Genomic DNA, 12,840 nt, shown 5'->3' on the forward strand with positions numbered 1-12,840 from the left:
ACTTTTATACTCCGTGGCACCGTGACGAATGCCAGGGAGGGGGAGAAGATTATTCAGCAACTGCCGGCAGATTTAAAAGCCGGTTGAAGACGGAGCGCCTATCTAGGACATGTAATGGAGGCGTCAAGGAACTTAAAAAGAGAATTAAAACGACAACGCGACAGGCAAAGCAACAAGAACAAAGTTAATATTGGAGTGGCTTTTCCAAGATGGAAAGAGCTCATAAGGAGCGAGGATTTTAAAAGGGACGCCAAAGTTGCCTGCTTTCTTCTCGACAGGTAATTCAGCATATTTGAGTAAATTCTAAGTTTTATAGTTGCTTGGCTAAATATAACATGGTTGTGCATAACGCTAGAACGTTGTCTAAGGCTACTTTTTCTCGCGTCAATGATGAAAAAGGATTGTCTACCTTGTAACATAAACGTAATCATATGTGTCGTGATTTCCCTGGCAGACAACTCATGTCGTGCAGTTGTAACGGACTAGCTGGAGACACCAAGAGCTAATTTCAGTTTCATTGACATTGTTCATACTGCTCAGAGAAATATATTAAACACACAAACCTCTGTTGCGTCTGTCCTACACTGTAAACATCGCCTTACACTTTTAATACTCATACAATATACAGAATAACGATAGCACTGATACTTTACTAACATTAGCTTGCATATGTTTGGGAACCTGATAGCTGATGTTTAATAAAATGGTACCAAAATAACGTCAAACTATTATTACACTGGAAGGAACTCTCACGGACGAAGTCGTACTTCTTGGAATAATACGGCCACCGTAGGAGTTAAAACGCGCTCGGAATGGACCTTCTTCACAGCAGACATTTTGACTTGTCATAGTTGGAAAAGCACAGCTGAAATTGATAACCTTAACGATGGCTCAATTCCATCAAGTGTCCCAGGAAGCTATTTCAGTGAGTCAGCATGCACAATACCAGGGCCTCTCCTAAGTGGAATGCAGCCATCATTAATGGTTTGGAATACACCTGTGCTTTTCCTACTATGACATGTCAACATGTCTGCCGTGAAAAAGGTCTACGGGAGGTGTTAGAAAGTAATATTCAGTTGGTTGTCATATACAATTTCACTGCTAGATGGGAGAAATTCCTTCACAATGTAGCTTTAAAGTGCTCATAGTATGCTCTTTAACACAATGAAGGAAAGGGAAAAAGCCAAAAAGCATAATATGAGCACTGGTTGCCTTAAATTGGTGGTTTCCTTGAGGGAGTTCTGCATTGTGGCCCGTCACAAAGTTAGCGGGAGCAGCGCCATCAGGCCACACACAAGGGGGAGCTGTTTAGTGACAATCCAATATAAACAGACCTAACTCACAGTGACTACAGAGGCTTTAAGGAAAATAATCTGTCGATTATTCAGTACTGTTTAACACACCAACCAGCAAGTCAATTTGACACCAAAGAAAATGTGACGAGCAAGCAACACAGAAAGTCACAGTCACAGCCTTTCACGATGAAAAAAATGTATTCCTTTGGGCAGATATTGAGAATGTGGAGATTGTTTTGTCTTAGCAAGATTTATAGAAAATGCATGGCATCTAATACAGACAGCATTGTATCCAACATTAGTCTTTTTTTTGTAATAGAATTTTAATCTTTTGAAATGACGTCATGATTATGTCTTTATAAACAAATCAATAAATCCAAAAGGGTAATAACTATCTATTGTCCATGCATATTGCCCATGTGCATGTTCAAATAAGCCCATTGGGTTCTCTGCCTCTCCCTGCTCTGTACTTTGTCATGGGTTTTATTTGTCATTTTAAATTGTGCAAAATAAAAATGAATCTAAATTATAACAATGAAATAGCTACATATGTGCAAACATGGCTGTTGATGTGTCTTCATCTTTGTACTATATGTGTAATTGTTGTCTAGCTCCGTGTGTATGTGTTTCTTCTTTTGAGCGGAGCTGCTCAGGATTGCTAAATGAATTTCAGTGTGAACTGACAATAGAATTGTATCATATGGTATATATAAAGACATAGGCTACTTAAGACTACGTGTTCTCTAAAGAGTACTCAGTATCAGACCACTGATTCCTTAAATTCAATCAGCCTGGACAACTCAGTCAATTGTCTATTGTCTAGGTCAAGACGGACTGGGAGGATCTCTTTGGTTTTACTCCTATTAACCCTCCTCTTGTCCTCGGGTCAAATTTGACCCATTTTCAAAAAGTTTCTATATCAGAAATTTGGGTTTCTTTCAACCAAGTTTTCAACAACAAAAAAAGTAACAGGGAGGGTTCCCTACAATGCTTTTTATAAGTAAAATAAATGATCAGTTGACTACTTTCATTGAATTTGGGTGTTTTATTCTATTTTATAGCATTTGATGAAAAAAATAATCATAAAAGAACGTTGAAAAAAGTGACAAAAATGTCGGAAAAAGATTCAAAAACGTGGGGGAAAAACACAAAAATGTCAAAAGGCGCAGAAAAAAATCGACAAAGACATCGGAAAAAGTGACAGAAACGTTGAAAAATAGTGACGAAAACATCGGATAGAAAGCGACAAGTGTCGAAAAAGACGACCAAAACATTGGAAAAAGAAGTTTTCATTTTCATTTTAAAACAAAAAAATGCATGGTCGACGGGAGGACATCACAAGGGTTAAATTATTTACTTTTTTTTTTTTTTTTTTTAAAGGAAGGGATTAGTGATTTAGGGCTCTTGGTGTGTTGTTTGTTCAATAACATCTATGTATGTATGTATGTATGTATGTATGTATGTATATACCGTATGTATGTATGTATGTAGGCCTATGTATGTATGTATGTATGTATGTATGTATGTACGTACATGTATGTACGTACATGTATGTAGGCCTATGTATGTATGTATGTATGTATGTATGTATGTATGTTGGCCTATGTATGTATGTATGTATGTACGTACATGTATGTAGGCCTATGTATGTATGTATGTATGTATGTAGGCCTATGTATGTATGTATGTATGTATGTATGTATGTATGTATGTTGGCCTATGTATGTATGTATGTATGTATGTATGTATGTATGTATGTATGTTGGCCTATGTATGTATGTATGTTGGCCTATGTATGTATGTATGTATGTAGCCTACCGTATGTATGTAATGTGTACGTACGTATGTATGTATGTATGTATGTATGTAGGCCTTGTACGTATGTATGTATGTAGGCCTTGTATGTATGTATGTATGTATGTAGGCCTTGTATGTATGTATGTATGTAGGCCTTGTATGTATGTATGTATGTAGGCCTTGTATGTATGTATGTATGTATGTATGATGTATGTATGTAATGGTAATGGCAGCAGCATGGGGGTTGGCCCAAGCAAAAAAATTCCACATGTGGAAACAAGTTTATCTTATCTTCTGAAGAACTGCAGCAGGTGTTAGTGTGTAGTTGCGGTGGGGGTCCGCAGGGGGGCGCCCTGCCTCCATCTCTGTCGCTTCGCATCTCGCACGGCTGAATGATGAAGCTCGTTAACTTCATCTGTTACTGCACGAGCCGCACACAAAACACACGCGCGTGCTTTCTCCTCTCCGGTTTGGTCCTACGCACTTTTCTCTCCATCAGGACCGGGGTCATGTTAGACCTGTCCTCCCCCTTTACGCCTCCGTTCTCAGGGCTGAGAGCAGCTGTGTGAGCGGGGAAACTTGATGCGACCCTCGGACTCCCATCAGTCTGGACTCTGGCGGGTGTGATGAGAGCCTCCCCGTGTTTCCTGTGACGCAGGACAGCCGCGCCGCACCGCGCACTTCGAAGAGCTGGCGAGAAGCGAGACAGAAACAGAAAGGCTAAAGCGCGGACTTCTGGAACCACTCGACCCTGATGTGGAGATGTCTCTCCAGTCCGACACGCTGATCTGAGAGCGAGCGGTGCTGTCTGCGGGAGCAGAGGAACCCGGGCTCCGGAGCGTCAGGAGCGGGAAGGGTGGGGGGGGGGAGTCGAACCGACACCTGCAGGTGATCCGGGGCGTCACAAACCTGCTTGTTCAGAGGAATTTACCGCCTCTCGTTCAGCATCAGGATCAGGAACAGCTGTGCTCTGTCACTGCGGTTACAGAAGAAACAAAAAGTGGATTTGGATTTCATTTTTCTTTTGTTTCTTTTTTTGGGGTAGATGGACCCAGATGCAGGAGATCGAGACCCCAGCGGAGGAATTTAGATGAAAGTGTTTTGTGTGATGTGACGAACAGCTGGAGACAGAAAACATTTGTCTGACCTGTGACACCGAGCGAGGGAACACCTGCTCCTGCTGCGGAGAGGAAAGGTATCTGGACACATCATTTAAACAGAATGTAGCCTACAGGATAGAGCCTAATCAATCAATCAATCAGTGTTCAATCAACCAATCAGTGTTCAATTAAAGAGGATGCCTGCAGATCGTTAAAATATGGATCTGTGTTTCTTGGTGTCTTGGGATGGGAGCTGGAGATATGAGCTCTCACTGCGACATCCTCCAGATTGTTGTTGTAAATGCACCTATAAAATCAATCAATCGATCAATCAGTATTGTGTCGATCAGTAGCAATTGGTCACTCATTGCTGTGTGTTTCTTCTGGTTTTTTGATTCATTGTTTGATATCAGCTGACTCTACTGGAATGTAACTTGAGCTCCTGCTGATTTGTTCGTGCGCACTTATGAGGGTGGATGTGTAAACGTGGAGGGTGTGCGCGAGGCATAAATTACAGCTGTGTTTGCATAGTGATGTGTGTGTGTGTGTGTGTAATTATATTTAAGACTGAGAGAGAGAGAGAGAGCTAGAAAGAAAGATGTGTAGGCTATTAAAAGAAGCTCAGATAGAAAGAAACTCACAATTTAACCATCTGTTTAAATACACTGCATGGCCAAAATTATGTGGACCCCAAGTCCTCCAAACACAGATTTGTTGATGTATTTCTTTGGCTCCAGTCAGTGGTGTAGTCTAATGTATTCTAGTGGGTATACTGTACTGTATATAATGTATATATTGGCCATAATCTGCCTTTGGGGGAGGGGGGCATATCATAGTGGGGGGTCTGGGTGTTCTCCCCCAGGGAAGTTTTGAGCATCAACGACGACTTCATTTCCTGTATTCTGATACACTTTTATGCACCAATTTACGGTGGAAATACATTTATTTAGCCTATGTGAAGAAAACCCCCCACAGATGACAATTCAAAATATATCAAAAATATAATGGGAAGTATGTTGTTGCGTGTCATTTTTTTGGGGCATTTTTAACTTGTGGTAATATATACAAATATATAATAAAAAAATATGGGACGTGGAAATAAGCGCTGAAAATGTGTAGAAGAAAAATGTAAAAATTTAAAACGTTGGAAAAAGCAAAAACAAACTGTGAAAAAAAGGCATCAAAAACATCGAAAAAAAAAGTGTTTTTTTTCAAGGTTGAAGGGAAGACAACACAAGGGTTAAGTGGGTATATGGAAATCCTGGAGCTTTCTTAGTGGGTAGACTGCGTCACGTAGACTACACCACTGGCTCCAGTTTAGGGCTGCAACTAACGATTATTTTCATAGTCGATTAATCTGTCGATTATTTTCTCGCTTAATCGATTAGTTGTTTGATCTATAAAAATGTCAAAACATGGTGAAAAATGTGGATCAGTGTTTCCCAAAGCCTAAGATGACGTCCTCAAATGTCTTGTTTTGTCCAAAACTCAAAGATATTAATTTTACTGTCACAAAGGAGAGAAGAAACTAGACGATATTCACATTTAACAAGCTGGAATCAGAGAAATCTTATTTTTTTTTAATAAAAAAACGAGTCAAACGATTAATCGATTATCAAAATAGTTGGCGATTAATTTAATAGTTGACAACTAATCGATTCATCGATTCATCGTTGCACCTCTACTCCAGTTAGTTCCAGAAGTCAGGGAGAAGAATGGGTCAACGACACATCAGACTTTAAAACCTCAATATAAAACAGGAGAGGTAGCTGTTTGTTTCCAACGGTCAACTTTGCTTTATTTTTTAAGCATCCTCTAGTTTTTGTGCCAGGGTCCCTTACCTCAGTCATTCCCAACCAGTGGTAGGCTACTTCTGCAGTTGCCAGGGGGTACGCAGAGACAGATTTAAGTGTAGCTCAGCTCATTTGGAAAAATATAGAATTTATGATTTGATTACAAGAATATATTGAGATATTAACATTAAGTCAACGACCACCTCAGCTGGCTCCTTTCAACACAAAGAAGCAGCAGCTCTACTCCGACCCAATGTTCCTGTAATGTGTTTATATTCAACAAGTTTGCGAGACAAGTAATGCTTTTTTTCGTGATCTATCTATCTATCAGAAACATCGCAGTGCGCGGACTCAAACACGCCATCAGTGGAGTCTTGTGATAGGTTGACTCGCTCCATGTGAAAGCGTCTTTTATAAAACGGACGTAAGCCTGTATGTGCTTGTCCCTGCAATGTTACAGCTTTCATTTTCAACACAGCTTTGTTCCCTGAAATGTTACCAGGTCTTGAGGTGGGAAATTGGCAGTACAGATTTTCCTAAATATGGATCCCTGATCCCCTGAGTTGTTTTTGTGCCTAAACCTATAGCCAAGACCTTAACCCTCCTGCTGTCCTCGTTTTCAAAGTTTCCGCATCAGAAATTTGGGTCTACATACATACAACGCTCATTGCAGGTCAAATTTAGGATCAGTTCACTACTTTCATTGAATTTTGGGTGTTTTATCTAATTTTTACAGCATTTGAAAAAATTATGAAATCTCTCGCTTTCTAAACAGTATCCTGACTAAACTGTGACAGTCTGTGATTATCCACTAAATTGTAACCATTTGTCAAAATAGTTCATAATTTCAGATTTTATTTAACAAAAAAATGAGGTATAATTTCATATAAATGAGGTTTATTGATTATGAATTCCAAAAAAAAGTGTAAAACTAGCGGTAATAAGTTGATGTTAGTGGTGAATCCAGTGATAGTGGAAAAAAAGCGCAAAAAAAAGGCAATCTTGAAAAATAATCGCCAGAAACGTTAAAAAAAGCATCTTAAAAAGGGTTAATTGATTATTGAGGGGGTTGTAACCCCCCCCCCCCCCCCCTTCAAGTACACCTGTGTTTGTAACAGTCTCAGGAGGTCGTTGTCAAATGATGCCGTCCTGCTTATCGGGGAGTCAGATCAGAAAGTGTTCTTGAGGCCGCAAACATTTTGTTGTTTAATTTCGAGGACCTGATGGCCACTCAAAATGGCGCCAGTGCCGTGTGTTTATGTCATATTGTTAAGATTAATGATGGGCTGACGATACTGAAACTCCAAAGCTTGTTTCACTCTTGTAAAACGCACTGTTTCACTATGTTGTGTCAAATTAAGAACACGACATGACGGATGACGTCCAAAAGTTCAAATCTAACTGGTGCTTTATTCAGTTGGACAGGTTTGGAAGTTTTTTCAGTTACGGCCTCGGAGACTGTGCCCTGAGGTTCTGAGCGCCGAGCAGGGGCGGATCTAGAAAAATATTTATGGGGTGGCGAGAGGGGGGCAGGATTTTTTGAGGGGTGGCAACATATGGCAGACGTATATATACTGAATTTAATCACAGTTATCACAGTTTGATGAGAAATAGTATGTACACACTACAAAAGGGCACAGGCTGCCATTTACCAACTCATACAGACAAACTTTATCTCATGCAATCAATATCTTGCATTTGAGGTTTCATGTGAAACAGTTCATATTAGGAATAAGTGACCATACAATGTGATCTCACTTAATAGGAGATAGATGTATGATAGAAGTAAGGGGCATTATCACAGGAAAGGCATTAAGGTAAGACACAGGTGATGAGTGGCAGATGTGTGAGAGGGGAAGCAAACAGTTTTTGACTGACTGCAGTCGGACATTGGAGATTTGCACTCGTAAATTGTCAAATTGGCCATAACTTTTAATTTGTTGCTGCCAACTGGGGTGGCAAGGCTTTCTTTTAAAAAATCCGCCCCTGGCGCCGAGCCGTGCACCTCCCAACATTTTGTAACAACAGGGATGGGGGCGCACAGCCCATGTTGCAGTTAATGGCTAGCTACAGGACCGATTAAAGTGCGTATACGCCAATTCAAAATTTAACGTCACTTTTAAAATGGAGTGCTTTCATGAAATGTTGGCTGTGCAGGTCCGATAATATAAAAAGAGACTTTCTTGTCTCGATCACCTAATTGGCCGACAACAGTGCTGCAGAGGGGGGAGACGCGATGTAGCCTAGTTTAGGCTACCTCACACTCAAGTCAGTGCAGGACATACACCCAGAGCTACGGGAGAAGCTGGAGAGGCATAGCTTGCTCCCCACCGAATAAGGCTAATAAAGTAATGATTAAAAAAACGCAAATGCTTGTTTAAGGGCCCGGCCCGGCTCGGCCCGATCATAGCGGTGTAAAATGTCGGCCCGGCCCGGCCCGTGGGTCGGGTCGAGACCGGTTCGGGCTCGGGCTCGGGCAGAGAATCTAAACTCTAATCAGATTTAACAAGAATTCCAGGTGGTGGACTCCCCCTCCTGATCACAGACAGTTGGTCTGTTCCACTTCCTGCCTGTCAGAGTATAAGAGGCCATCTTAAGTGTCTTGGTGGATGCCTCAAAACATGGAGCCAGGAAACATAAACATAAAAAGAAATAGAATATCAGCTGTAATACCTGAACACTAAGATGTTGCAGTTATGTGTGAGTGTTTGGTAAAAAGTGTTAGCAAGCTAGCAAATACGTTTAAACAAGTAGCTAAAAGTAAGGAATAAATGGTAGAAATAAATAGCTAAAAATAATGGATAAACAGTTGAAACATTCAGCGTCACCCAAGTAGTAGTAGCACGTTTGCTGACCAAACCAACCTAAATATAGACATTTTAATTGCATTAAAAACAATATCCACTTTTCTATAATGAAAACAGTTATAGATTTAGAACACACGTTGGGAATCGATGAAGGGGTACATGAGGTCATCTGAAAGGGCTGTGGGGGGGACCTCAGACCAAAGAAGTTGGGAACCACCGGATTAAACACACAAGATACAACCGGTAGAACACTTTTAATAGAAATTAACCACATTTTTATTAGAAAAGCCAAAACTTCGTAATCATGTAAGAGAAAATATCCTGACAGTTGACATATGATACAATACATACTGGTTGTCAGTGACGGACTGGCCATCTGGAATTCAGGAAATGCCAGAAGGGCCGCCCCCGTATGGACCCCTATGGGCCACTACTGTTATAATTTGTCTTTGGTTGATTTTGATGAGTTAATTTATGCATGCAGCCATAAATATTCAAGATTGTACTACGTCGAGGTGTGAGGAAAGATTCACTCGGAAGGCAGAGTTCCTAATTTCCAAGCTAGGTTATTGACAAAAATAGGGCCGGTGTGTTGCAAATGCCAGGGCCGGTTTTTGATCCCAGTCTGTCACTGCTGGTTGTTCTGGTATGTGTGAGTATGGGCGTGTAAAGCAGAAGGCTGAGTCTTCATCCCTGCAGCGCACCTGTGCTCAGACTCTGGTTTGTTGATCACATTTTGATCGTTTCCTCCTCTGTCTGAATCTCCAACAGGTGTCAGGAAGAATGTGAAACTGGAACTGCTGAGACTCTGAAGCTCCGTCTCTTTCTCTGCAGACGGCTATGTCCGACACAGGAACCCGTACCGCAGGAAAACTCCGTGGTCAGCGTTCGTAGGTGGGACTGCCCGCCGTGGTTGACCCTGCCCTGGGTGACGGGGGATTCCATGGTCTGGCTCGCCCCGTCCTCGCCACACCCTCTGCACTGCACACCGCCTGCCTGTTGATTCTGCGATCATATCCCTGCTACCTTTCCCTGCAGCTCGACTTACCGTAAAATGGCGAGGGGTTCGAAGCCCCTGAGTGTCACGGGACACTGCGTCCTCTCTCTGCTGATGCTTAAGATCTGCTGGCTGCTAGGCTCAGCTGGTCAGAAGCCGGCCGTGTTGGCAGACTCCCAGCTGCCCCTGCAGGAGTACGGCCACTCCATCCGGCTGGATGGCGACATCATCCTGGGCGGCTTGTTCCCTGTGCACTCTCGCGGCGAGAGGGGCATCCCCTGCGGCGAGCTGAAGAAGGAGAAGGGCATCCACCGGCTGGAGGCCATGCTGTTCGCCATAGACCTCATCAACAAGGACCCGGAGCTGCTGCCCAACGTGACGCTCGGGGCGCGCATCCTGGATACGTGTTCGCGAGACACCTACGCCCTGGAGCAGTCGCTCACCTTTGTCCAGGCGCTCATCGAGAGGGACGGCTCCGACGTCCGCTGCGCCAACGGAGACCCGCCTATCTTCGCCAAGCCGGATAAAGTGGTGGGCGTCATCGGGGCGTCGGCCAGCTCCGTGTCGATCATGGTGGCCAACATCCTGCGCCTGTTCAAGGTAAGAGAGCGCCAACAGGTGAAGGTTGAATCGGTGTGCAACGCATCGTTGTCAACATCTGAGAAACTAACGGAGAAACAACTGCAAAAATACTTTGTGGTTCTTTGTCTCTGTTGTCTCTCTGATTTTTCTACTCTTGTTGGACCAGAGGAGTCCAAATGTTCAAGGTTTGAGGTTTCTTTATTAGTACCCAAGGGTAAAAAGCGTTTCATCACAGTATCAAAATAGTTTCAAGGAGCCCAAGAACTCCTAAGAAAGTGCTTTCACACACACCCACACCCACACCCACACACACACACACACACACACACACACTAGGGTGACACACACACACACACACACACACACACACACACACACACACACACACACACACACACACACACACACACTAGGGTAACCACACGACCGGGACAGTCCCGATTTTGAGTTGCGTGTCCCGAGTCCCGACAAAAGCGGGATGCTAAAATGTCCCGGTTTACACCAACCACTATGAATTTGTCCCGGTTGTCAGCGATTACATAGCCGACGTGGTCTTATTATAGCCCGATCAATAACTAAACCCATGTAGAAAGACTAATAAAGCGTCCAGCGTATGATTTTAACAATGTGTGTGTGTGTGTGTCAGTCAATCGTAGTGGTCTGCGTCTGCATAATCTGTGCAGCCAGAGTTACAATGTATATTTGTCAACATTGTTGCAATGCCTCTTCTTATCTGTCTCGTTTTAATCAGTCCCTCCAGGATTTCGCAGCCTTTTTTTGAGATTGTTGCAGCCCAAAATGCCTGATTTTGCGGGAGCTGTCCTCAATTTAGGTCATTGTATTGTGTCATCTCCGGTTTTTTCCTGCATCCACCGTGTGTTTGCGTGTGTTTGTGTGTGTGTGTTTGTGTGTGTGTGCGAGCGTCAGTATCGGGTGGGGGAACTGAGCAGCAGCCCTGCCCGCTGCAGAGAGCCGACAGGATTGAAACATCAGCAGCTTCAGCGACTTTAGAGTGAAAAAACGTTACAGCGTACATTAATGTTAACATGTATACAGGTTGGCAGGACGGTCTGAAATGTTTTGCACGGTCTTTCGCTGTACGTTTTGTTGGTAAATGTGAGCTGTTCGCGTCACACACTTCTCGTCTTCATATCAGAAACAAGGAAATGAATTTGGCGACGTACGCAAATTCTGATTTGAACACAACTTGTGCATAATGATGTACCCACCTTACCTAATGCTTTAGTTGATGTGTTGTTCATGCATGAGGTCATGAATGAGAGGCTGTGAACTCATGTCAATTCCTGATGATTCATAAGATATAAAGGAATGAAGTAATGCACAAATCATGGATTAATTCATGCATGAATTCATAATTCATGTACCCTTACCGTGAAGTGTTACCATAACTTTAGTTCAAGCCTGTGGCAGCAGTTCTAAATAATTCGTTTAGTGCCATGCAATGAAAAATACCTTTTCACAAAGTTCAGTGGGTGCATTTTCCAAAAGAATGCTTCAATTCTGAAAAATAAAACTCACTCAATGTCTTTTTAATATTATTTCTTAGATATGTAGACTACATACCAAGAAAATTCATGAATATTAACTGAGATACCCCATTATGTTGTGAGCAGTAGGCCTATGTTTGCTGTTGGCAAAATTGTGTCTAATCTGTCTGTGCCTATATCTGACCTGGGCTGAATTTCATTTATTTTTTTAATATTCAAATAATATTTGAATATTTAATGCTCAAATGCAGCCTGTTGGAGCCTATTAATATGTACTACACTACTCAGGCTTATGCATTGTCAATGCCACTATAAGCATGTGGTTGTTGTTACACGTTCTGTCCACTAGAGGGACTTCCAACATCAGCCTGGCCTTGGAGGGGATCTACGTCATGGTGTATTGCATTTCTGGCACGGCGCTTACATTATATTCACCACGCACACAGCGAAAAACACAAATCAACAGAGAACTCTGTGATGAAACATTATCTAACAAGTGTTTTTGAAGCGGCTCTGTTGTAATGGCTAACGTTGCTCGGTTAGCACAATGACATCACGTTAGAAAGCACAGCGGAAACGATTTGTCATAAACTAAGTAACAATAGTGTTAGCCAAGATGCCAATGGCATTGATAACTAAGCCAAACGGTGTTGTCACTACTGTTTTAGTGATTTATAAGCAACCTGTTTCTTGCAGATTGTCACGTTACTGAAAATACAGCTATTAGAAGGTAATATATGAAGTCAAAGCTACTCTGACAGCTGTAGGGCAGCTAACGTTAACTTTAGCTGTCTCCATGAAGCTCCTAGCTAAGCTCCTATAACTTGCGACGCAGTTAGGAAACCAGAACGAGCTAACTAATGATAATGTTAGCATTTTGGCTCGGTGGATGTCAATTTTAAAGTCATGTTGAAACTGTTTCCCATCCTTCTTCCGATTTCCAGCCGCAGCCTGTCACTCC

At 42.3% G+C, this 12,840-nt stretch overlaps 1 protein-coding gene across 3 annotated transcripts in view; it reads left to right on the forward strand.

The window, feature by feature from the left end:
- Window positions 1-3,552: 3,552 nt before the first annotated feature.
- LOC116036256 (metabotropic glutamate receptor 8-like) overlaps window positions 3,553-12,840 on the forward strand; it is a 162,970-nt gene continuing 153,682 nt past the window's right edge. The window contains exons 1-2 of one of the 3 annotated variants that reach the window (XM_031279733.2): window positions 3,553-4,287; window positions 9,564-10,389. In XM_031279733.2, the coding sequence (XP_031135593.1) occupies window positions 9,847-10,389 (543 nt within the window). In that variant the 5' untranslated portion in view covers window positions 3,553-4,287; window positions 9,564-9,846. The remainder of the gene's footprint in view (window positions 4,288-9,563; window positions 10,390-12,840) is intronic. The other 2 variants (XM_031279730.2, XM_031279731.2) reach the window with 2 other exon arrangements.

The sequence above is a fragment of the Sander lucioperca genome, chromosome 7, assembly GCF_008315115.2.
Source record: "Sander lucioperca isolate FBNREF2018 chromosome 7, SLUC_FBN_1.2, whole genome shotgun sequence".
Classification (NCBI taxonomy): Eukaryota; Metazoa; Chordata; class Actinopteri; order Perciformes; family Percidae; genus Sander; species Sander lucioperca.